Below are 27,589 nucleotides of genomic sequence, written 5' to 3' on the forward strand. Positions count from 1 at the left end.
TTAGTGCAAAGCACGTGATCTGGTGGTCAAAGAACTGGCCTTATAACCACAAAGCAGTGAGTGTAAATCCCCAGCTGTACTTCAAGTTTTCTTCTTTACTCACTTCACACACACACACACACACACACAAAATTAAAGCAAATTGTAAGTGCATTGGCATTCCTAAATTGTCCCTAGTGTGTGCTTGGTGTGTGTGTGCTCTGCGGTGGGTTTGTTCCTGCCTTGTGCCCTGTGCTGGCTGGGATTGGCTCCAGCAGACCCCCATGACCCTGTGTTAGGATATAGAGGGTTGGGAAATGACTGACTGACTGAATATCTGTATTAAAAAAATGATTATTCACTAAGGGGTGGCACAGTGGCGCAGTAGTAGTGCCAGTAAGGAGACTAGGGTTTGCGTCCCAGGACCTTCTTGCGTGGAGTATGAATGTTCTCCTCCTGTCTGTGTGGCTTTCCTCCCACAGTCCAAAGACACACAGGTTAGTTGAATTGGCGATGCCACATTGGCCCATGTGTGTTCACCCTGTGATGGACTGGCGCCCTATGCTAGCTGGGTTAGGCTCCAGCACCCACCGTGCCCCTGGTCTGGATTAAGCACGTTAGAATATTATACAGCAATATTCATTGGTTGTCATATTATAGAGAAAGAGCCAGAAAAATTGTGAAGCACAACTCAAACATCTCAGCTGAGTTTATTTAGAATTTCATTTTCTTTGAAATAAGGACTGCATCCTGGGATGGGTGCTGCCTCAGTTCCTTCATTGTTTTTTAGCGTGCAGTGTTTGGCGTATTGCATAAAAACAGGAAAATATGCAGAAGTTCATCATTGGCACTGAATGAGAGTTCAAAACCACATCAGACTCTAAAGACAACTGCTGCAGAACATGTCTGATAAAGTGAAACTAGAAAACAAAAAGGCACACACATGTGATAGAAACAACTGTAGAAATGTGTTCTATTTGATGCCAATGGCATCTTCATTTGTTATTAATGTTGCTCACTAAATCAAAAGTTAGAAAAGAGTTAACCTTTTAAACGTGAAGAAAACTGCTGTGCTTTTCTTTGCTCTAAGCAGTGGTGTTAGCCAGAATGACGTCAGATTTTACCAAACGTGTAGCCCGCTAGCTTTCTAGAGCCTCTGCTAGAGAAAAATAAGTGCAGTCTGGCATGGCACGGTGGCACAACTGCTCACTGCCTTACTGGGCACAAAGCTCCCCGATAGTGCCACTCCAGTATAAGTGTTACACAAAACACTCTGGATGACTAACTTGAATAACAAGACTTCCTCATTCTTATCAGCCATTTCGGGAGATAGAAAGTAAAAGCAAAAAAACCCAAGTTGTCATGCTTTGCTTTCTTCTTTTGGTTTATGGTTCCAGTTTTTAATTGTTACCAATTTTCAACTTGACGTGTTAAGTATTGCGAGGCTTTTGGTCATCTACATCTTCACCTCACTTCTCTTTTCCAGCCCACCAGACTCAAACTGAAAATATATGTTGACATATAAGACTGGATGGTGGCACGTTGGCGCAGCGGTAGCACTGCTGCCTCGCAATTAGGAGACCTGGGTTTGCTTCCCAGGTCCTCCCTGCGTGGAGTTTGCATGTTCTCCCCATGTCTGCGTGGGTTTCCTCCCACAGTCCCAAGACATGCAGGGTAGGTGCATTGGTGATCCTAAATTGTCCCTAGTGTGTGCTTGGTGTGTGTGTGTATGCCCTGCGGTGGGCTGGTGCCCTGCCTGGGGTTTGTTTCTTGCCTTGCGCCCTGTGTTGGCTGGGATTGGCTCCAGCAGACCCCCGTGACCCTGTAGTTGGGATATAGTGGGTTGGAAAGTGGATGGATGGATGGATAAGACTGGATACAGACACACTAGACAGCCAAACACGTTACATCTACCTGTCTATTGTAGGGTGCCTGCTCTATCTATCTATCTATCTATCTATCTATCTATCTATCTATCTATCTATCTATCTATCTATCTATCTATCTATCTATCTATCTATCTATCTATCTATCTATCTATCTATCTATCTATCTATCTATCTATCTATCTACTGTAGTTATATAGTGCCTTTTTATATCTATCTTATACAGTGCCTTCCACTATCTGTCAATTGTATAGTGCCTTTCATATCTGTCTAACTACTTGACAACACGTTCAAAATCTCTCCTTACCTGAAGACATGCAGAATTGTATCCATATAAAGGTGTCCAGGCAAAATGAAGAATCGTTTTCATTTAATCTATCCATCTATCCTTTATAGCTTATTTTGTATGGAGTACTTTCCATTTATAAGTTTAGAGTAATGTCCAAATTATAACAAACAAGAAAAAGAACAAAAAAAAATCCAAACGTCATGTAATGAATTACGTACAGAGAAAAGTAGATTTTCATTTTGCATTCCAGTGCACATAGTTGTTGCTTTGGAACTGGAATTTGAAATTGTGTTCACTGTAAAATGTACTATAGCTAAACTAACTGATTCTCTAATATGCTTATCGAAGGTTTAGGTTTAGGTTTAGGTTAGGGTAGACTTTATTATCCCAGAAGGAAATCTGTTTGCAGCAGGAAAGTACAAAAACAGAAGACAATGCTACAGGAGAAAGAGTTCAATGTGCAGCCAGCCACCAAGTGTCACTTTTCTTCATGGACAATTCCCCTCAGTGCTTGGTGTCTCTAAATTGCAATTTTACGCACACCATCTCTGCTCCATCAAATCTGTGGTGGGCTTCTTTTTCATTGCAGTGCGAGACCACACTGCCAACATTGGTGTGCTCTGTGACTGGGATGGGTGATCACTTTCAGACCTTTCCACTCCTGGCATTCTTAAATCACTTTTTTGCTGTCTTTGCCTGTCTTTAAGTTCAATATAGCATCTCCACCTCAGTTTCTGTCTTAGTGGTTGTTAATGGAGGAAACTGAGCACTCTCTACTCTTGCATCTGGCTATAATTGTTTAATTAGCTGAGAATTTAAAGTGATTTATAGACAAGCTCTTCTCTTATTTATATATCCAGAGCCCAGGATGGTTGGCCGACTGGCTCTGAATTCAGTACAGTCAATGGTGAGGCTAGAACTGCAGAACTCTTGGTTGGACTGTCCACCACCACTCGGTCACACTCTCTCTTCATCTTCCTAAGTTTTTACACAAATTACTTCCAGAAGATCAGAGAAGGTAAAGCGCCATGTGGTACCACAGAAAGCATGCTGTGCTTAAACTGAAGTATCTTTTTTAATTTTATTGTGAAGCTCTTTAATGACAACATGGCCTCTATTCCTTTACGTACTCACCTCCACATTGTCCATGAAATCTGAATTATGAGGGCTTACTAAAAATTTGATTAGTTATATTATTAAAAGAATAATAAGACCATTTACAGCAAATATTGTTCTTCATTTTCATTTCTTTTTTAACATACATTTCCTCTTTTTTTTTAAGCATTTCCCAAAATGGAGGCTTGTGAAGACTATTACGGCAGACCACCACCCCCTGTAGCGTTTGGACAAGCGCTCGTACTATCTATCGGTGACATCATCGAGGTCACGAGAGCAGAGGCCGAGCAGCAGTGGTGGGAGGTAGATGTTTTCCATATCTTTCACATGCAGGCTGTGAGGTGTAGCAAGCTGTGAGATTTTTGTGGTCATTTTAGACATTACAGAAGGCTCTGACAGCTGAAACTGAGCTTATAATATATGCAACACAGAATGATTAGTTTTGATCAACAACTAAAAATAAAAGGTTGTCAAGTTTGGACTTCTGCATTTTAATGGTATATTTTTACCAGCGCTAATGCAGATGTTATATCTCAGCATTAATTCCAATATGTCTTTGCCTTCCTAATATGACAGAACATTAGGCAGCCATCAAGGATGTTTACTGTGACATAACAGCACAGCCACAACCTTACAGATGTATTCTATCTTCCATCCATCCATTGTCCAACCCGCTGAATCCGAACACAGGGTCACAGGGGTCTGCTGGAGCCAATCCCAGCCAACACAGGGCACAAGGCAGGGAACCAATCCTGGGCAGGGTGCCAACCCACCGCAGGACACACACAAACACACCCACACACCAAGCACACACTAGGGCCAATTTTTAGAATCGCCAATCCACCTAACCGACATGTCTTTGGACTGTGGGAGGAAACCGGAGCGCCCGGAGGAAACCCACGCAGACACGGGGAAAACATGCAAACTCCACGCAGGGAGGACCCGGGAAGCGAACCCGGGTCCCCAGGTCTCCCAACTGCGAGGCAGCAGCGCTACCCACTGCGCCACCGTGCCGCCCCTGTATTCTATCTTTTTCCTTAAAATGCAATTTGGTTCCAATTTATATATTGCAGAAGAAGTTTTATATGACAAACAGGCAAAGGTTTCAGTAAAACAAAACTACAAAACTATGGGCACCGTGGCGGATGTTTGCTGAATGGCAGACCAACCACAAGCATTACCTGGTAGGTAACCACCCACACAATTCAGGTCGTCGAGACTCAGACTACGAATGCAATGAATATGTATATATATATATTTTGATGGGTGGCCGGGGACATTGCCCACGGAAGGACTAGGAAAGAGACAATACCTCCCCTGGGAGATGAGAAGGCAGCCCCCCTGGATTGCATCAGGGCCATAGACTTGGAGCTTAGAATCTTCAATTCCACCAGGGGGGTGAGGGTAAACGGTAACATTATACAATGTTATTGACTGTTATACCTGCCTCGCGCTCTCCACCTTGCACTTTTTAACTTGCACTGTGTTTTTATCACTCTTTAATTAATATTGTTTTTATCAGTATGCTGCTGCTGGAGTATGTGAATTTCCTCTTTGGGATTAATAAAGTATCTATCTATCTATCTATCTATCTATCTATCTATCTATCTATCTATCTATCTATCTATCTATCTATCTATCTATCTATCTATCTATCTATCTATCTATCTATCTATCTATCTATCTATCTATCTATCTATCTCCTCCCCTGGGACACGAGAGGGCAGCCCCCCTGGACTGGATCAGGGCCAAGGGCTTGGAGCTTAGAAGCTCAACCCTGCTAGGGCCCGTAGCCACTATCAGGGGGTGCCTGGACAGTCCCGGAGCCCTGGACGGCAACACTTCCGCCACACTCGGAAGTGCTGCCAGAAGAGGATCCGGGTGAACCTGGAGTACTTCCGGGTGCCCATGTAGCAAATCCACCACACTCAGGAGTGCTGCTGGAAGTTAATTAGAGATCACCAGAAGCTCAGCGGTTAGCAAGCGCGCTGTAACTGCCAGCACCGGAGACAGGCGCTGTGGCTGTGAGTTTAGGTGTTGTTTCACCAGGAGCAAAAAGAGACGGAGACAAAAGTAGAGGAGGAAGTGGTGCCCAGCTGGTGTCGTAAGTTTAAACTTAATGGACCCCCTACAAGATACTCCATCCACAGACTTTTAAAGGCGAACCATCCCTGACCTCTGAAATCATTTACATTTACTTGCGTGTCTGCATCTCTCTCTGTTCAAAATTCTTTACATATACATTTGCATCTGCAGACTTTCAAGGGAACCACATACAACTGACCAAAAACACAAAACGAAATTCAAGAGTGAACGACATAAGCAAATGAAAATTGTAAATATCTAATAATAATAAGAATAATAATAAGAAGAAGAAGAAGAAGAAACACTAAACTTTCACTTTTTTCTTACTGATTACTCGTTTCATTTCAAAAGAATACACTTTACTCTAAAACTGTGTTTTGCAATGACCATCAACAAAATCCAAGTCACCAGGAAAAGCAACAGTTCATCCAATCCAGTAATGATTGACTCGTGGACAACTGTACTGTAAATAGCTTGTAAAAAGCAGCTCCAGTGACCTAATATTATTAATAATTTGACTGAGGCCTTTATCCAAGGCCACTTATAACACCTGAGATACAAGTGATTACATTTATTTTGCTTTTCTAATTGGAGCATAGCAGGTAAAGTGTTTTACACATCCTTACATGGTGTCAGTAGTGGGATTTGAACCCATAACCTCAGGGTTTGAGGTTCTAACCCCAAAGCCTTAACCGCTAACACTGCGCTGCCTTCCAATGATGCTAACCCTCATAAAAGCAATTAGTTAGTTACTTTGTACATCTGATACATCTGATTATCCGATGGCCCTTTACCAGTCACCCATTGCCTTATGAAATTTCCTGAGAGAAGCTGAGTAACGGGCGGCACGGTGGCACAGTGGTAGCGCTGCTGCCTCGCAGTTAGGAGACCCGGGTTCGCTTTCCGGGTCCTCCCTTCGTGGAGTTTGCATGTTCTCCCCGTGTCTGTCTGGGTTTCCTCCGGGCGCTCCGGTTTCCTCCCACAGTCCAAAGACATGCAGGTTAGGTGGATTGGTGATTCTAAATTGGCCCTAGTGTGTGCTTGGTGTGTGGGTGTGTTTGTGTGTGTCCTGCGGTGGATTGGCACCCTGCCCAGGATTGGTTCCCTGCCTTGTGCCCTGTGTTGGCTGGGATTGGCTCCAGCAGACCCCCATGACCCTGTGTTCGGATTCAGCGGGTTGGAAAATGGATGGATGGATGAAGCTGAGTAACACAGCTAGTTAGCAATAAAAAGAGGCCCACTGCGTTACACAATCTCTTATTAATTATAGCCATAGGGGTTTACCAGAAACTCAGGGAGGAGCTCAGCAAATGTATTTTAGAACAACATTAACAAAAATTTGCCTAACTCTAAAAGAAAACACTGCACAATTCCACACAAGGAAATTTTGATTTTTTTCTAGGTTTATAATAACAAATACTTTTCCCATTGAGTTATGGAGGGTCCATTAGGATTCTTGCAGTTAATCACAGTTAGTTGACACACTAACAATGCAGTGTAGGAAACAGCAGTCAGCTTTATCACCAAATAGTCTAAGCTTGCCTGAAATATCTCCAAAGTCAGCCAGAAGAGGACTGGCAGTGATGGCACATCCTTGAGTATCTGATCGGTAAGAAAGAAATCTTTACCCAATAGGGGTTTCTTTTTGGGCATTCCCAAAACAGATGCCCAAGCAAGGGTGTAGCTACCAGGCATCGTTCACATTTTGGGTCCAAGAGATTTCTTTTCCAGTGTTGCCGAAGGAGGTCTAGCATTGGGACAATATTTGATGAACTCTGGAAATGCTGCCAATGTTCTTCTCCTTACTAGTTAAAACATTATCAAGTATGAATGTTGCCAATAATTTAAGGAAGTTTAGCAAATTCTTTTTAACAAAGTTTCTAGCTTGTAAGTAAAAAAAATATGTGTGTTGAGGGAATTCTGTATTTACAACAGGGCTGATCAAAAGGAGCAAACCTGTTATCAATATAAGGATCTCTGACGGTTCAGATGCCTATCATGGGTTAATACTGAGTCCACACCTTTATCGAAGTAATTGTGTGACTTCTAAAACCAAGTGGCTGCGACAGTGATGATGTGGGGGTCTTCTGAATTCTTAGAGGTCTCTTGATGGCCTCCCATGGTCATCTTCTTATTGCACCATCACTCCATTTTTTGTGTTCAGCCTACTCCTGGCAAATTTACCGCTGTGCCAAACTCTTTCCATTTCTTCATGATTGATTTAACTGGATATTCAGTGACTTGGAGATTTTCTTGTCTCCATTGTTGCTTGGAGTGCTCTTTGGTCCTCATTGTGTAGGTTAGGCCCACTATACTAACTTACCCTAAGCTGACCCCTTCCAGATAAGGTGCATTCAGAATAAAGTTCAAAATAAAACCAGTTGGGTACACCAATGCTGATTTAGGGGTATATATATATATATATATATATATATATATATATATATATATATATATATATATATATATCCATCCATCCATCCATTTTCCAACCCGCTGAATCCAAACACAGGGTCACGGGGGTCTGCTGGAGCCAATCCCAGCCAACACAGGGCACAAGGCAGGAAACAATCCTGGGCAGGGTGCCAACCCACCGCATATATATATATATATATATATATATATATATATATATATATATATATATATATATATGGTTGAAATAGTTTACTGTCAAATAATGCAAAGAGTACGCGAAACACGTGTTTTGCCCTAATTCTGGGCTCATCAGGCGTACACACTCACTGCACTCCCTTACGGGAATCGAACCTCGGACGTCAGCGCTAGAGGTGATGCCTCCTAACGTTGCGCCACGGTGTGTGGTTCGTTTATTTGACAGCATGTAGATCAGGGTAATTACATTCACTGCATTTGTAGTCTGAATCGCAATCTGATTGTATGGGTGGTTACCTACCAGGTAACGCTTGTGGTTGGTCAGCAAGTCAGCTAACATCTGCCATGGTCGCCTCTAGTGCTGACGTCCGAGGTTCGATTCCCGTAAGGGAGTGCAGTGAGTGTGTACGCCTGATGAGCCCAGAATTAGGGCGAAACACGTGTCGCGTACTCTTTGCATTATTTGACAGTAAACTATTTCAACCATTCTATGATCTGCTTCTCACAACTGAGGGCACCGTGGCGGATGTTAGCAGATTGCTGGCCAACCACAAGCGTTACCTGGTAGGTAACCACCCATACAATCAGATTGTGATTCAGACTACGAATGCCATAAATATATATATATATATATATATATATATATATATATATATATATATATATATATATATATAGATATATATATATATATATATATATAGATATATATATATATATAGATATATATATATATATATATATAGATATATATATATATATATATATAGATATATATATATATATAGATATATATATATATATAGATATATATATATATAGATATATATATATATATAGATATATATATAGATATATATATATAGATATATATATAGATATATATATATATATAGATATATATATATATATATATATATATATAGATATATATATATATATATATAGATATATAGATAGATAGATAGATAGATAGATAGATAGATAGATAGATAGATAGATAGATAGATAGATAGATAGATAGATAGATATATATGTAGTCCTGCGGTGGGTTGGCATCCTGCCCGGGATTGGTCCCTGCCTTGTGCCCTGTGTTGGCTGGGATTGGCTCCAGCAGACCCCCGTGACCCTGTGTTCGGATTCAGCGGGTTGGAAAATGGAAGGATGCTTATATATATATATATATATATATATATATATATATATATATATATATATATATATATATATATATATATATATATATGTATATATATATACACATATGCAAACATTTATTTTGTTCTTTATATTTGTAATTAATTTAGACCACTTTGTTGAGATCTGTTTTCACTGTGACAGTAAAGAGTCTTTTTCTGTTGATTGACAAAATCTAATCAAATCCTCTATAATTCAAATGTGAAAACTTCCAAGAGGGTGAATACTTTTTATAGACACTTCATATTCGCATAACTACTGGAAATGAAATATGGTACCTTGAAGTGGCTCATATGTGGCTTCTGTATCATCACAGGGTAGAAACATCTCCTCAGGGGCAGTTGGATGGTTTCTGTGTACCAAAGTCCGGCCATTTGTTTCGGTAAGTAAGTGATGATAGTAATCTATTTGCCTGCAAAATGTGGTACCTGTTGTGTCCTAAAGGAAAGAAAAAGAATTCATTTGCTTATTTGTGAAGGTGATTGAAAAGGTTAACTCATCCACAGGGAAGGTTTCCAGTTTCTTGGAAATTAAAATAAATGAGAACTCGCACAAACCCAGGGCAACACTTATGCTTATCAGGTCAGGTCAGGTCAGGTCAGGTCAGAAAGCATGCACGGGTACAGCATGTTGCCACACCCACCACACAATAAAAACTGCCTGGGATACCAGTTGTCAACCCCCCTGGGCAGACACACGGTCCAGTCCCACCCTTCGGAAATGACTATCTATCTTCTGCAGCCAAATGTTACGTGGGCGCTTCTCGGGTCCTCAACAATGAGGTTCCTGTGAGCTGGATCACCCTCAGGGAATCGCGCCACAAAGTCAAACCAGCAGTACCAAGGACCCTCTGAAGAGACACAGTACTGAAGGAGTCCAGTCTTCATCTCAGGTCACTGGATAGTGTCCATGTCTCACAACCATATAGCAAGACAGGAAGCACCAGGACTCTAAAGACTTGGAACTTCATCATTTTATAGACATTGGGGGCACCACACACCCCTTTCTAGCGACCTCATGATCCCCCCTTGCTTTCCCAATCCATCTACTGACTTCATAGGAAGAGTCAACAGAGACATGAATGTCACTGGCGAGGTAAGTAAACCTCTCGATGCGGTTGACACTCTCTCCACAAACAGACACACTGCTGATGCCCAAGAGGTCATTGAAGGCCTGGCTCTTGGTTTTTATCAGGACACTCACAAGCCCAGATACTCAGACTCCTCACTCAATCTCTCAAGAGCCTCGATCAGAGCCTCCATTGACTCACAGCATCGTTGGCAAAGTCAAGATCAGTGAATCTCTTTTCACTAACAGATGCCCCACAGCCGATGGGCCTCACGTCCCTGCCCAACACCCAGTCTACTCAAGCATTGATCAGAGTAGGAGCAGAACACACGCTTGACGAACCACAGAATCAACTGGGAAAATGCAGAGGTTCTGCCTCCACTCCACACAGCACTCTCTCTACTAGTGTACAGGCCGGCCATGATATCCAGACACTTCAGGGGATCCTGCAAAGTCTCAGGAGCAAATACAAAATGAACGTACAGGGTGATGGAATATGTTTGTGATCATAAATGAATTGCAATCCAATTCAGGAGTTGACTAACATCTTTGTCCAAAATATAACCAGGATAAGTGTCAGATCACGAAAAGGGAATAAGCAAACTCAAATTTGAAAGCAGAACTCTGGGGTGGTGTGGGGGATTTAGGATTACCTTTTCTGTTAATTCATATTTTAATTATTTCAGAAGCCGATGCCAGACCTTTCCCAATACCAATGGTATGTATGTGCTAAATTTTCATTATTTGTAATCTTGATTTAACATGAAATTTGAATGTTAAGGCATTACACAGGCAGTAGAAATGTTAGATTTGAATATACAGTGGCAGGTCTGAAACCTGAAAGAACTCCTTAAGTGAAGAATCTAGGAGTCATAGATGACTCATCAGTGTCTACAACTAGACAGTCTACAGAAGCGTTCAAGACAGATGATAGGATGTTCAGTTAAATGTCATGATGTGTTGAATACAAGTCAAAGGAGGTTATGTGAAAACTTTAGAACACACTAGTGAGGCCTCACTTGGAGTACTGTGTACAGTGTTGGTCACCATATTACAAAAAAAGACATAGCAGGACTAGAGAAAGTCCAGAGAAGAGCAACTAGTCTGATTTTGGGACTAAGAAGTATGAGCTATGAAGAGAGATTGAAGGAGCTGAACCTTTCAGTTCAAGCAAGTGGAGATTAGTCTGTCGTGTTAGGGTGACCCTATTCCCCACTGTTCTGTTTATTACATAAAGTCCCAAATCCCATACTCTTAGAACACTCTCAGGATTGATCGCTATTGTATTTAAAAACGGGTGGCATACTGGAGCAGTGGTAGCACTTCTACCTCACATTAAGGAGACCTGGGTTCGCTTCCCGGGTCCTCCCTGTGTCTGTGTGGGTTTTCTCTGACAATCCAAAGACATGCAGGTTAGGTGGATTTGGGATACTAAATTGGCCCTAGTGTGTGGCTGGGGTGTGTGTGTGTGTGTGTGTTCACCCTGTGATGGACTGGTGCCCTGTCCGGAGTTTGATCCTGCCTTTCACCCCGTACTAGCTGGGATTGGCTCCAGCCTAAACCCATTAGATATGTCACCCTTTCTTTACATCTATAATCCCAGGCAGGCAGACAGACAGAGTAGTAGAACAACTTATTCATGCATTATACATAATATACACCAAATAGCAGGGTAAAATAAGTATTGGGTTCTATAGCCTACCAGGTGGCTCCCAGTCTGATTATGTTCATTAGCTTCTGGTCTGAAGTGGTCTGGTATAGTCCTTGAATGGAATGTAAGAAAATAAGCAGCATGGCTTTTTCGAATATACTATTGAAAAAGACAGTCTACACAGGATGGAAAATGTCAGAGAGACCAGCAGGCCCTTGTAGGCCTCATTTATCCAACCCTAATGGTCCTTATCACACCACTTACACGAATGGGAGTGTGCACTTCCAATGACTCATCTTAGGGAGATTCATCCCCTATTCCAGTCCATGCATATATTGTAAGGCACTATATAATAGACAGACAGACAGACAGAGAAAGTCACTATATAATGATAGATAGATACAGTAAAAACGATGGTGTAGTAGGCAAGATTAAAAATTTAGATAGATAGATAGTGTGGATGAAAAAGGCACCCTGAAAGCAGGCAGATAATATTTCTCAATTCTCTTTTTTATTCATTCGGAGTCACAGTAAGTAGAGATTCAAAAGAGCATAACTTATTGCCGCAAAGCTCAATTGAACACTGAGAAAAAATTAGGAGGGGTTTTTATAATTCAGCATTTCATGATTAATAAGACAGAAAGAACATCCTTATCAAAACAGTAAAGTTAAACAATATGTCTGTTGAGCTAAGCATTATCTGTGTTCTCAAAGCTAAGCACAGGAGAGACGCCTTTGCATAAACTACATGTACTTTCTGCAGCCTTGTGACCTTGTCCCTGAAAAATTTACTCTGAGAAAGGGAAAACAAGAAACAGCTTAGATTTTATTCATGTGGACACTATTTCTCCTGAACCCTGGAATAACATATTTTTGTTAGTTCATAAGCCAAAGCGTCTCTCAATGGCGTTAGAAAAATAGTTATTATAAAAATTCTAATTTACTAAACACACAAAATACATGGTGCTGAGGAGAACATTCTTCTTCTACAATAGATAGATAGATAGATAGATAGATAGATAGATAGATAGATAGATAGATAGATAGATAGATAGATAGATAGATAGATAGATAGATAGATAGATAGATAGATATTCATTTTAGTATAGTAGGCAGGATAAGACAGACAGACAGATAGATAGAGTATCTTTATATACTGTATATATTGTCTCTCAGGGGTGTTGTCATTGTGCTTGTCGTCATTTCTGTTGTGCTTCGTACAAATCCGTTTTTTGCAGCTGTTAGCTTCATCTCAAATCTAACTGACATGTGATTCTGCCTTCTTTCTTGGTGTGTTAAACCTTTCACATTTATCTTTGTTGCAGGTATGCAGGAAGCATGGAGAGGGCTGGAGCTGAAAACCAGCTAAGTAACCGTTCAGATGGTACCTACCTCGTACGCCAGAGACAGAAGGAATCAGGGGAATATGCCATCAGTGTCAAGTGAGTGTTGATCAGATTCTTGTCCGTTAGAGAAGCCTGTTCCATTGTAGAATTCTACTTTACATTATGCAGTGTTGTTCACAGAGCACATGTTTACAATGAAAAGCAAGTTAATGTACAATATAAGACCATTCCAATATTTTATATAATGCAGGAAAACAATGAAGCTTTGTCTATATAGTACATTTCAGAAACCATAATATTACACAGGTGTTTGCAAAGTGCCAAAGAAATCCATTCATCCACCCATCCATTACCCAACCCGCTATATCCTAACACAGGGTCACGGGGTTCTGCTGGAGCCAATCCCAGCCAACACAGGGTGCAAGGCAGGAATATCAATGAAATGATCATTCAGAAGCAGAGTTGAATACCCAGGCAACATTCTTTTATTTATTTAACACTTTTCAGAGAGGACAGCATCAGCAGACTCGTTACGTAACGCACAAGAATGCAGTGACAAGGTACAAGGCGATCATTCAAATAGACAACACAGTGGGACGACACTGAAGAAAATAATAAGCAAAACCTTTAGCAAAAAAAAAAAAGGTTGTTTTACTCTGCAAAGCATTTTATCACTAACACATTCAGTTCACAGACATTTATAAAAGTATGCTTCCACATAACAGACAATAACGTGAAGTCTTTCTTTCTAAATGTATAACACAAACACACTGGTTGAGAATGCAAATGCCTTATTTCCTGTGCAAATGAACTTTGCCTTTAAATAAGCCTTAGTGTCTTCCTTTTAAACACGCTACACTCTCGGCTTTAACCAAACCATTGTGTCCTTAAAGTGCTACTCCTGTATCCCCCAGCTATGTCACCTGCAGAGCTCCCGCTTCCAAAAACGTGTGGAGTCCATGCCTCAAAGAACTGAGGTTGTTTTGAGAGCAAATTCCTAGTACTGGAGTGTCCCTAAAAATTTGCACCTTGAGTGTAAATTTATTTGTTTTACAAAGAGTGGCATGACAGTGTAGCGGTTAGCTGTGCTGCCTCACAGAACAAGGCATCCTGGGTCCAAATCCATCCATCCATCCATCCATCCATCCATCCATCCATCCATCCATCCATCCATCGTCCAACCCGCTGAATTCGAACACAGGGTCACGGGGGTCTGCTGGAACCAATCCCAGCCAACACAGGGCACAAGGGAGGAACCAATCCTGGGCAGGGTGCCAACCCACCGCAGGGGTCCAAATCGCACGCCTGATTGTTGTCTGTGGGGAGTTCGCATGTTCTCCCCATGGGTTTGTGATGGTGAGGGCTGGCTCCACACTCCCTGCTGCTTGCAGGAATCTCTTGATCCCACAATCATTTGTAACGTAACCGGGTCGAGCAGGCAAATGAGGACGTACATAGCAAGGGGTAGGTATAAAAAAGTGCCATTGTGCTTTTATTATAAGAAAAAAAAAATCAAAACAGTGTCCACAGGCGCAATACTCAAAAGTTGAATAATAAATAAAAAAAGAGAAATCCATGCGTTTAAAAATCCATCCTTAAAACACGAAACGAAAAAACAGGAACAACACAGCCATCGGGTCCTTAGTGTACAGTCAGATGAGCCCGGCACAGCTACATCCCTATCTCCCAGGCTTACCCATTGCTTGGTCAGCCAGCGGAAACATTAACAGCTGTGGTCTTCATCACCCGACTCTCGTATTAGCTGCGTCACACAGCTCCAGCCAGACCATCCAGGGTTAGTCATCCTCCCTTCATCCTTCACGCAACCAGCAGTTGTACCTCGGATCCCTACGGAGGACTCCACCATGCTCTCACCCACTCCACACAAATAAACAGTGGGGTGAATTGGCCCCTGGAACGCAACTCCATCGCTCCTCCACGGGGCCCGTGATCACACTGCCTGTCCCCCACTAGCTGTCTGGCCTGTCTCATCTCGCCTCCTGATGCTGATCTCTTCACACACTGTTTCCATCCTCTCCTTCTCTCCCCGTGTTTGATGTTGTGTGTGGGGTGTTGTTTGTTTATTTATTTATTTATTTATTTATTTTCTTCCTCCCTTCTCTACTGTGCCGGCTCCTTTTAAATTGACGCTTCCAATGGGGCCCTGGTGTGCACACATTGCTCCCTCCAAGGCACCTACCCGATGCACACACACTCACACTTGCCTTCTGTAATTCGGCAGGCAACTCACTCATATTCACACTCATACAGGGCCATTTTGAAATTGACAAAATTAGATTCAATCATAACCTCATTTATTTGTCATTCTAAACATCCAGTCATCCAAAGCAGAGGGTGGCATGGCGCTACCTAACTTTCAATTCTATTACTGGGTGACAAATATACAAGCTAAAAAGACCTGAACATCGACACAAATTGATGAATATACACAAGCCTGGTCTACAATAGAATTAAAATCTTGCCGTACTTTTTTATATTCCCTTCTCTGTATCCCATTTATAAAAACTACCGTCATTACACTAATAATCCAATTGCCCTTCATTCACTCAGAATGAGAAGACAGAAAAGATCTTATCTGTTGCACCTCTACATGACAACCACCCTTTACCACCCTCTCAAACGTGCACAGTATTTAATGCTTGGGAAATGTCTTGTATTAAAACATTTAGAGACTGATAATGTTTTTGCATCCTACGAGCAATTAAACTTCAAATTTACCTTCTCATCAACACATTTTTTCCACTACTTTCAAGCTAAAAATTTTGCTAAACGGAACCTGCCCAATTTTCTACACTTTTCATCTATTTCTATTCCAGAAGAAATATTAATCAGTTTTGAAGATTCAGACAGCATGAGGAAAGGATCTTCGACTTAACATTTTAGAACAGGAGTGGAAGGCAGCCATGCACAGAATACACTTGAGCTGCACATGTGCAAAGCACTCACTTATTCAATTTAAAATTTTCAATCGAGTGCGTTGATCTCAATTAAAATGATCCAAAACGTATCCAGGGCAGGATCCAACCTGTGAGCATTGCAATCGAGCTCCAGCCTCACTAGGTCATATGTTTTGGGAGTGTACCAAATGAGCATCATTTTGGACATAAATCTCTGAATGCCTATCAGACAGCCTTGGTGTCACAATCCCTCCTAATCCATTAATAGCTGTGTTTGGTGGACTTGAAGATGGGCTTAAAGTGGCAAAGGACAAATTTATTATACAGTTAGGTCCATAAATATTTGGACAGATACAACGTTTTTCTAATTTTGGTTCTGTACATTACCACAATGAATTTTAAATGAAGCAACTCGGATGCAATTGAAGTGCAGACCTTCAGTTTTAATTCAGTGGGGTGAACAAAACGATTGCATAAAAATGTGAGGCAACTAAAGCATTTTTTTAACACAATCCCTTCATTTCAGGGGCTCAAAAGTAACTAGACAATTGACTCAAAGGCTATTTCATGGGCAGGTGTGGACAAGTCCGTCGTTATGTAATTATCAATTAAGCAGATAAAAGGCCTGGAGTTGATTTGAGGTGTGGTGCTTGCATGTGGAAGATTTTGCTGTGAACAGACAACATGTGGTCAAAGGAGCCAAAGAAGCCATCCTTAAGCTGCGGAAACAGAAAAACTCATCCGGGAAATTGCTACAATATTCACGAGTGGCAAAATCTACAGTTTGGTACATCCTGAGAAAGAAAGCAAGCAGTGGTGAACTCAGCAACGCAAAAAGACTTGGACGTACACGGAAGACAACAGTGGTGGATGATCGCAGAATCATTTCCATGGTGAAGAGAAACCCTTCACAACAGCCAACCAAGTGAACAACACTCTCCAGGGGGTAGGCGTATCGATATCCAAGTCTACCATAAAGAGAAGACTGCATGAAAGTAAATACAGAGGGTGCACTGCAAGGTGCAAGCCACTCATAAGCCTCAAGAATAGAAAGGCGAAATTGGACTTTGCTAAAGAACATCTAAAAAAGCCAACACAGTTCTGGAAAAAAATTCTTTGGACAGATGAAACCAAGATCAACCTCTACCTGAATGATGGCAAGAAAAAAGTATGGAGAAGGCGTGGAACAGCTCATTATCCAAAGCATAGGACATCATCTGTAAAACACGGTGGAGGCAGTGTGATGGCTTGGGCGTGCATGACTGCCAGTGGCACTGGGACACTAGTGTTTATTGATGATGTGACACAGGACAGAAGGAGCAGAAGGAGGTGTTCAGAGACATACTGTCTGCTCAAATCCAACTAAATGCAGTCAAATTGATTCATGATACAGATGGACAATGACCCAAAACATACAGCCAAAGCAACACAGGAGTTTATTAAAGCAAATAAGCGAAATATTTTTGAATGGCCAAGTCAGTCACCTGATCTTAACCCAACTGAGCAGGCATTTCACTTGTTGAAGACTAAACTTCAGACAGAAAGGCCCACAAACAAACAGCAACTGAAAGCCGCTGCAGTAAAGGCCTGGCAGAGCATTAAAAAGGAAGTTACCCAGCATCTGGTGATGTCCAGGAGTTCAAGACTTCAGGCTGTCATTGCCAGCAAAGGGTTTTCAACCAAGTATTAGAAATGAACATTTTATTTACAGTTATTTAATTTGTCCAATTACTTTTCAGCCCCTGAAATGAAGGGATTGTGTTTACAAAATGCTTTAGTTGCCTCACATTTTTATTTAATCGTGTTTTGTTCATCCCACTGAATTAAAGCTGAAAGTCTGCACTTCAACTGCATCTGAGTTGTTTCATTTAAAATTCATTGTGGTAATGTACAGAATCAAAATTAGAAAAAAGTTGTCTCTGTCCAAATATTTATGGACCTAACTGTAATTGCCTTTACCTCACTACTCACATGTAGACTTATCTTGCTCATCTGAAAGAATCTCAACCCACCCCCTTTAAGTCAGTGGGTAAGTGATTTCCTGTACTATCTGAAATTGGAAAATATCAAATTCTCACTCAGAGGATCTGTTCGAAACGTTTTTAACATATCACAGGATCTAATCAATAACATTTTCGAATAAGCTTCTATATCGAGGAAAGGGATACTCTTCCTTCCTTTCTGCTTCAAAGATTTGCTTTGTCAGCTGGCTTGCCTCTCTTTCTTTCATTTTGGGTGGGTGTCAAATTTTGGTTTTGTTAAGTTTGATTCGATTGTATGGATTTCTATTTGCTTTTAATTAAAATTAATAAAAAAATGAATTGACAAACAACCGAATCCTTAGTGCCAAAAGCCTTCCTAATAAAGCTGGATGCTTAAGATGTTTCTCTCTTCCCAGGTTCAATATTGAGATTAAGCATATCAAAGTCACCTCGTCTGATGGGTTGTTTCGCATCAATGAGAAGAAGGCTTTCAAGAGTCTTGTTGTGAGTTGCTCCTTTATTAATATTACTTTTCTGACCGATCGCCTACATTTTTCTCTTGCTATTAAATATCTTTCCATTGTAGACATTCTCCACCTAAAAAATGTATTATTTTATATGTTACTTACCCCGTGTAATTTGTAGTGATATATCTCATGTTTTCATGCAGAACAGAGTGAAGAAAAGTTTCTGATAGAATACGAGTCTATTGTGACCAATGTTGAACGACAGTAAACAATATCAAAAACATCCATGAAAGAACTGAGCATTAGTCATGTCACATTATCGACATGTCAAGGCATCCAGTTGTATGCTCACAATGTCCCAAACACACGTATATTTTTATTAAAATACTGTTAATTAAGGTAATTCCGGAAAATGCTTCGGTGAACTAAAACGGGAAATGCTCAAGACACAAACAAGCATTTGAGATGTAGACCTGCCTCCCATTGTTACATTTATGTTCACAACTGCATTCTGGTTGTGGAAGCATCTCAGATATGACTACATATCTATATGACTAATGACTAAAGACCAGTGGCAATTACGTCTCACATCATGAAGACCTTTGAGAGGCCAGTCCTGGACTGTATGAGTCCTCTTGTGGTAGACCACCTGAACCCACTGCAGTTTGCCTATTGGACAAAGATTGGAGTGGAGGATGCAATGATCTGTCTGCTCCACAAGGCTGGACAAAGCCGGCCATATTGTGAGGGTTATGTCTTTTGATTTCTCCAGTGCTTTCAACCCCATCGAGCCATCCTTGTTAATAAGGGGTAAACTCAGAGATATGTGGGTGGATGAGCCTGTGGTGTCCTGGATAATGGAGTGTCTGTGTGGCAGACCGCAGTTTGTGAGACTCAAGGACTGTGTGAGCAACACTAGAGTACCACAAGCAACAGGCCTGTCTGCTTCTCTCTTCACTCTGCACACCTCCAACTATAAATATACAGTAACAGCAGGACATGTCACTTGTAGAAATTCTCAGATGATCCTGCACTTATTGGGTGTATTGATAAGAGGGAAGCGAGACACAGGAGAGGACTATGAGAATCGTCTGCAACATCAGCAAAGCCAAGTAACTGCTTATTGACTTTTTCTCCACCAAAGAGCCTCTATGTCTGGTTCACTATTCAAGGAGTGGATGTAGAGATGGTCTATTCCTACAAGTACTTGGGGGTCCACATTAATGACAGGTTGGACTGGTCTTGGAACACAGAGGAACTCTATACAGTAAGAAAGGGTAGAGCAGGCTCTTCATCCATAGGAGAGTGCGGTCCTTTAATGTGGTTTTTCCATATCGCTAACTTGGCTTGTTCAAGAATAACATTAAATATGTATTTTTCCTCATTTGCTTTGTAATTCACACCCCAGACACAAACACCATCCCATAATATGTGGCACCCAGTCCCTCTATTAAGTCTTTCACAATTCATGAAACAAAAAATCAACTTTAACCTTACCCGAAATTTCCACCTGGCACACACTTCCTATTCATCACGGGGTATCAGAAGGTACAGCACATCTCCTGTCCAGATCAAACATCAAAGTAGCACACAAGCCTACAAACACACAGCACGGTCCTTTTTAATGCTAAAAGCAAGAGACTGGCAGCAGAGACACAGAACGCGGTTTACAGCATACTACGTACTGTAATGTGTGCCCAGCGGTATACGTTGGACAAACATCAGAAACACTGGCAACTGGCATTGCTATCAGAAAGAAGGACCCATACTCTCTGATTTACACACATACAAGTTCAACCGGACACACATTTAATAGGGACTCAGTGCAAGTGAAATTCAAGGCTAATACTAAAAGTGCCAGAGGACTGTCTGAATTGTGGCTCTCCAATGAAAACGCCATTAAAAGACATTTGGACATGAAGGCAGCATACACAGGGCTGAAAAAGAAGAACATGCACATCTTACATATAAACGTCTAAGCGTGGAAGTGTGTGTCTGTCCGGCCCGGAAGTGAGAATTGGAGTTGGGGATAGGGCTTCACCGCCGAAGAAGCAGAAAACTCGCTTAGCCGCTAATAACACAAGCAGAGCCAGCACGTCAGCAAAACTAAACCTCTGAAGAAAGACAAAGTCGCTTAGCTGCCAACATCGGCAACATGGTATCTCTCTTACTTTTCCTCCCGCCGCTAATATACAAGCGAGGCGAGCACATCGGCAAAAGGAAACCTCCTAGGAGAGAGACGCCCAGAGTAGTTCATTTCAATTACCTGACATCTCTACATTTCAGTTTTTTTCTGATGATTTCAATAGCTTTTAGGACCCCGGGCTTTTTACAGCACGGGCTTACACAGCTAGTAATAAATAAGACTCTGAGCCCCACCTTATATGCTATATATTGCCTTGGATTCCCGTATTTCTAATCATTTTCCTCTGATGACGACTCCTGGTCTGAGTTTAACGCTTAGGAATAAAAAAACTATTTTAAGATACGTGACTCATTTTCTGCCTTTGTGGATTTCCAGCTACTAATATGCCAACCGTATCAGAGACCTTCGCTTCCACTTGAAACAATAAAAAAGCATTTCTCTTAAGCCACAGACAGGGCAGCAGTCATAAAGCCCTAGACATTTAATTGCTAAGAAGATTTGGACCGCTAACAGCCCATTGCGCTGACCTCCACTCAACGGTGGCCAATGGTGGTTTGCACAATGTTCTCCAGGTGAAATTCACTCCCTGGGGAGCTCTGATTTTCTGTCTTCATGGGGTGTTAGTCTCTCCTATTCCAGGTGGTTTAGCTTCATGCAGATCTTATAGAGTTATTTTTCTGTCACAAAGGGTACAAGTAAATCCTTAAGAGTGTTTATGGTTACACCATTCACCAGCTGGAGATACAGTAAGCATGGGAAAAGGCGGCTCATCAGTTGATAGATCAATAGATAAAGAAACACACTATACAGTTTAACCCAAAGGGGGCGCCACTGAGCCACAATCGGGCCAGAAACAGTTTCAGGTTCAAATAAAAGTTCTTATATTAATCACAATACCTTCAAGTTCCAAATACTGTTACCATATACAGTAAACCATTATTTTCCTCTCCTTGCGTTCCTCCAGGTGAGTTATGCCCTCTGACTCCCAACTCTGACTTACCTGGGTATGGCAGAATGGCTCCTTTTGTCCAAGACCCAGGAGGGCATATAGGACACTGTTGGGCAACCGGTGCACCGCGGCACACTGGTGCGCCGTGGAATTTTCATCCAAGTCGGGATGCCAGTTCATCCATCCTATCACTTACAACAGACTGACATTGTCACAAAAGCAAAGAAGCCACAGAAAGGTTTGAGGCAGCCACCTGTATATTATTCCCTGGCTGCAAAATAGTTAAAGGTTTGTACTGATGTGTACAGATTGGAGTCCAGAATAGAACTGAGGAGATAGGGGAAAGGTGGTGGCTTTTAAAGGCCAATATAGGAAATGACATCGGGGGGTTGGAACCAGAAGGGTCTTCATTCACTGGCTCGGAGCCGGAAGCGACGTCAAAGGGAGCGGAAGCAGACTTGATGTCATCAGGACCAGGCAGAATTTCCTGTGAACGGTCTGTAGAAAAGTGAGAAAAAGAGTCAGCGCACTCTGCCCCATCCCGGTCTGGTTCAGAGTTACCCTCATTCAAGCCCTTTAGCTGTCTCCCATGCGCACGTGTGTGACAATGTGTAAGTGCCCAAGAGAATGTGATGAAAGGTAATTTCCTACCCAGACTGGAGGCCAAGATGGAAGGACAGACGAGTTGGCTGGCTGGATGAGGAAACATCTTCATGCCCGGCTGGAATAATATAATGGGTTGGACCAATGGAAGCTGTAAGCCAGGAGCAGTTCCACTACCCATCCAGCAGATAGATAGATAGATAGATAGATAGATAGATAGATAGATAGATAGATAGATAGATAGATAGATAGATAGATAGATAGATAGATAGATAGATAGATAGATAGATAGATGGCAGTGGTGCCCTTGTAGTGTCCCAGTTTGGACGCTTGGGAGTCCAGAAGTGCAACCATGTCCGTGTCGCAGGGTGCCACCAGAGGGCGCTGTCGAGGGAGAATCCCCCTGCTTTCCATATGAACTGGAAGTGCTTCCAAGAGGACATGCTGTGGCACTGGAATTATTGAAAAATTATTGAAAAGGAGCCCGACGCCTCATATTGGGGAGTCAGAATTGGGAGGCAGCGGGCAACACTCAACTGGAGGAAGACATTTACTTGTCTGGTGTGTTTTAGCTGGCGTTTATGTGTGAAAGTGTAGGTGAAAAGTAAAAAGAAATATGGTGTGAGCTGGCATCATGTGTCAGGTTTGGGGCTCAATGGTGACCCCTTGTGGTCACACAGTATAAGTAGATAAATAGTATCTCTATTTGTCCAAAGTGGGAATTTTAGCTTCTTAGAGAAGCTCAACAAATATAAAACTACTATAACAAACAACAACAACTCCTCTCAAATACACAAAAAGAATTACAAAAAAACAAGACAACTTCTGACTTGGCTAAACATGGCTGCAAGGTAACCAAGCTGAACTTTCATGTCTCCTTGTTCCTACTTTGAGAGAATAACAGGACACCTCGAGCTGAGCTGCATTGTCTGTGTTTGCCTTGACAGGAGCTTGTAGACTTTTACCAGCGGAACTCTCTGAAGGAGTGCTTCAAAACGCTGGACACTACACTTCAGTTTCCATTTAAAGATCCAGAGAGGAGGGCAGTGGCCAAGTCCCAAGGTGAGGAGTTGTCAGTGCCAGGTACTCTGACTTCAATGGCTGCTTGGGTGCACATAGTGTTGTCTTTTTCTCTACTTTGTTATCTTAACTCAATGCAGTTACTCATGAAGCTGAGATGACACCGTGGTAATCCTCTACTTATTCATAGTACATCTGTAGCTGGTTCAGCATAAAGAAGTCATGCGGTGGGACACCCTGCATCCAGTCATGTACTGTGTGTGGGAAAAGACGACAACTGCATTGGCATTGTCTTCCTGCACGACATGCTTCTTTGTCCTGGATCCCAAGGATAATGCACTAAAACTGAACTGGAAAAACAAGTAAATACTGTAAATCAAGACTTTCCTTTTTGTTTCTTTTTGATTCCAGAAGGAAGTGTAAGGTACTTTGGTACAGCCAGAGCCCGGTATGATTTCTCAGCACGGGACCGCACCGAGTTATCTCTACGAGAAGGAGACATCATCAAGATCATTTCCAAAAAAGGGATGCAGGGCTGGTGGAAGGGGGAGGTCTATGGAAAGGTGAGTGATGAACAACTTGTCACCCAGTAAGGCAAATCAAGCAAACATAACAACAACATTTGGAAATGGCTTACAGGTATTTGAGAGAGAGAAAAAATAATGTTCATCAAAAGGTCTGTACAGGTATCAAGTATATAGTGCCTTTCCTATCTATCTATCTATCTATCTATCTATCTATCTATCTATCTATTGCAACATCAATGTGCCTTTTCTGTGGTCATGCAAAAAATAATATCTTGGAGATGTGCTGGATTTTTAATTTGCTCAGCTGAAAGGTTATGGACCAAGGCTAAACTGGAGGAACATATGTTCTTATGATTGAAATGGCTCAGTGCCCAAAATACCTTAAATGATCTGTCATGACCTAAAGAGTTGATAGGGTGGAGACTTGGTACAAAGTCATAAGGGGCTTGTATAATATTTAATGTATTGTGTAGTTTGTTATAAACCCAGCAGCCACTTTATTCGATACACTTATCCAGTACTGGGTAGGAACCCCTTTTGACCCTAAGAACAACCTGCATTTCTCGGAGTATGAGTTTAACAATGTGCTGCAAATATTTCTTTGGAGGTCAAGTAAACTTGGACTAGATGGCATCACATAGTTCCTGTAGATTATTGGTCTCACATTCATGCTACTAACCTGCCATTCCACATCATCCCAAAAGTGCTTCAATGGATGGAGATAGATAGATAAATATGTAAGGGCACAATTAGATAGATAGATAGATAGATAGATAGATAGATAGATAGATAGATAGATAGATAGATAGATAGATAGATAGATAGATAGATAGATAGATAGATAGATAGATAGATAGATAGATAGATAGATAGATAGATAGATAGATAGATAGATAGATAGATAGATAGATAGATAGTGCTGTAGTATTTACTTGATATTAAGAGGTCTAAGGTGTTCCAAGAAAACCTTCCTCAGACCATCCCTCTGCCAACTAGTAATGTACACAGCCAACACAAGGCAAGATGGATCCATGAGGATTACACCACAATCCAATCCCTACCATCAATAGGTTTGCTGAGGTGGAAGCTGGGATTAGTCAGACCCAGAAGCATTTTTCCAGTCCGCACTTATTCAGCTATGGTGGTCTTGTGCCAAACTGTGACTTTCGGTTTGTAGGTAATAGTATTGGGCACCCTGGTGTTATTTTCTCCAGCTGTAGCCCCTTCATTTCCAGGTTGGATATTCCATATTCAGAGATGATCTTCTGCTTGTTCGTGTTTGTAAAGAGCTGTTATTTCAGTATTTGTGGCCTTTTTGAACTTCTCTAACTTCTTCTTCCCTAATAAGGTAATTGTGCCCAAAGTGTGTCACTCCCTGGATGTTTTCTATTTATCTCACCGTTCTCTATAAACTTGACAGAAGGGCAGGCAGATCCTCCACATCTAGTGCCAACAATCAAACTGCACCAACGTCCCTTCAAGTCACATGTTTCTTGGGCATTTAGATGCATGGTGAAATTTCACCTGACCTGAATGGTCTTCCTGCAATATTCGAGGAGACAGCCAGATGATTGACTAACACACTAACAAGCAGATAAGACCAAAATAAAGTTGCCACTGAGTGTAAAATAGAATTGTCTTTATTTACAGGTTGGCCTGTTTCCACCCAATTACGTTGAAGAGGACTACTCTGATTACTGCTGATGACCTGAGATGGTGCTGCAGGGTGTTGGCCAACACTGCGTTCAACTTCGTCTGACATCGCCTGGAGATTGAAGACTTTGGAAGACCCAAACGTTAACATTAGCTGTTGGAATCTTACCAAAGCAGTAGAGCTGAACATTTTAGAATCTTCTTGTTTTTTATTTATTTTTTTTAATACCCCACACACATTGCAAAGCACTCTTACAAAGTGATAAGATCTGAGCAATGCGTCTTTTATCAGTTATTTTTTATTTTTATTTTTGCCTAGTAGCTATATCATACAGAAATGCATTGTCCACACAATAAACAGCAGTCAATAAACTCAACTGGCCGCAGGCTTTAGAAGGTTAACCGAGGATGGATTTAAGATTAATGGGGTGGACTATGCCAATGGATTTTGTTCATTTCTGAAATTGAATACTAACTGAGCTTGATGACCTTTGATTAGAATAGTTGGGTTCAGAAACTTAATAAACAAGTGAGTAAAAGAATGATTCCCCACAACTCTCTGTTGGAATTCATGGATTTGGAGTGTCTAGATAATAAACGCTGAACCTTGGGACTCTGCCTCGGGACCCCCAGGTTTGGATAAAATGAATGTCGAATGAGTCTCGCCACCCTGTAATTGATTTAAGTGGGTTCAAGGAAATGAATGAATCATGACTCAAGGTGGTAAAAATAAAGAAAGGAATGTACTTCTGTTCTGAAAATATTTTCATCAAATTGACGCAAATAGAAGCGGCCTGGAAGTACGGCAACTCATATGAAGAAGCGCTGTGCTGTAGTGTTTATAACACAATCTAAAGGTTTTACATACGAGGGACATTCAAAAAGTTTCCGCACTTTTACATTTTCATTGGAAACGGTGAAGGCGGGAGGAGTAGTGATTGGTTGTGTATGAGAGGGTCATGTGACTAATTCTGTCTGACAGGCCCCGGCAGTTTAGTATAAGAGTTGTCACCCTGTGGTGAAGATGTCTGCGAAACTTCTAAAGAGGAACAGCGTTCTGTCATACTGTCATGGCCAGAAGCACAAATTCATCTCCGCGTGTGTGCTCAATATGGGGATCAAGTTCTCTCGCTCGTAGAGTCGTCTAGGAGTGGATTGAAATGTTTGAAAATGGCTGTACTAGTGTGACGGATTACAGAGCACACCGGACGTCTAGCTACAGCCATGTGATGATGATGATGATGATGATGTGAAAGCAGCAGTGCATCAGTGGCTACATGCTCGACCAAAAACATTTTTTTGCTGATGGCATTAAAAAGTTGGTACGATGCTGGAAAAATTGCATCGCAAAGGAAGGTGACCATGTAGAAAAGTGACGTACCATTTGTTTATGAAATTCTTAGTAAATAGAGTTAAAATAAAAAAAGTGTGGAAACTTTTTGAACGTCCCTCGTGTGATGATAAATCAGATGAGGATTCCAAAAATATTTTTTAAAAAAATCTGAGAAATAAATCAATGAAATAAAGAGCCTGATGAAAACACAATCAACTCAAGGCCTGCCATGTTTAACTCAAGGCCTGACATGTTCCTCGAGTTTTTTACAGTTCTGATTCTCATTGCCTGCTGACTTTCTGTCTACCCACTTTCTACACATCCTTACAGATCCTTATTTAATGATGTTTGTGTTTCTGGGGTGGCATCGTGGAGATGTGGTGTCATTGCTGCGTCACACTGAGCAGACCGGGGTACAGGCGCTTCTTGCATTTTTCCCCCGTGCCCACGAGTGTTTCCTATGACAGTCCAAAGACATGCAAGTTAGGTGGATTGGCAGTGCTACATTCTGCCCCTTGTGTGTGTGTGTTCACCCTGTCATGCACTGGAAATGTGTTCCTGCCTTGCGCCCAGTGCTTGATGGGATAGGCCAGGAGGCACATGAGAGACAAGAAAGTTCTGATGAAACTCAAATCAAGTGTTCTGGTCATTAACACTGCACATTATCAAAAATACACCATCCCCATCATAAAACATGATGGTGGCAGCATCTCTGTTGCAGGTCCTGAAAAGCTAGTGAGGGTAAAAATGAATGCACCAAA

At 41.5% G+C, this 27,589-nt stretch overlaps 1 protein-coding gene across 3 annotated transcripts in view; it reads left to right on the plus strand.

The window, feature by feature from the left end:
* The window catches only part of LOC114667287 (proto-oncogene vav-like), a 151,720-nt gene extending 125,670 nt beyond the window's left edge, over window positions 1-26,050 (plus strand). For 2 of the 3 annotated variants that reach the window (XM_028822540.2, XM_028822542.2), the window contains exons 20-27: window positions 3,437-3,573; window positions 9,482-9,547; window positions 10,920-10,951; window positions 13,210-13,326; window positions 18,547-18,634; window positions 23,243-23,357; window positions 23,727-23,878; window positions 25,493-26,050. In XM_028822540.2, coding sequence (XP_028678373.1) covers window positions 3,437-3,573; window positions 9,482-9,547; window positions 10,920-10,951; window positions 13,210-13,326; window positions 18,547-18,634; window positions 23,243-23,357; window positions 23,727-23,878; window positions 25,493-25,546 — 761 coding nt within the window. In that variant the 3' untranslated portion in view covers window positions 25,547-26,050. The remainder of the gene's footprint in view (window positions 1-3,436; window positions 3,574-9,481; window positions 9,548-10,919; window positions 10,952-13,209; window positions 13,327-18,546; window positions 18,635-23,242; window positions 23,358-23,726; window positions 23,879-25,492) is intronic. The other variant, XM_028822541.2, reaches the window with a different exon arrangement.
* Window positions 26,051-27,589: the final 1,539 nt, after the last annotated feature.

The sequence above is a fragment of the Erpetoichthys calabaricus genome, chromosome 17 (assembly GCF_900747795.2).
Source record: "Erpetoichthys calabaricus chromosome 17, fErpCal1.3, whole genome shotgun sequence".
Lineage (NCBI taxonomy): Eukaryota > Metazoa > Chordata > Cladistia > Polypteriformes > Polypteridae > Erpetoichthys > Erpetoichthys calabaricus.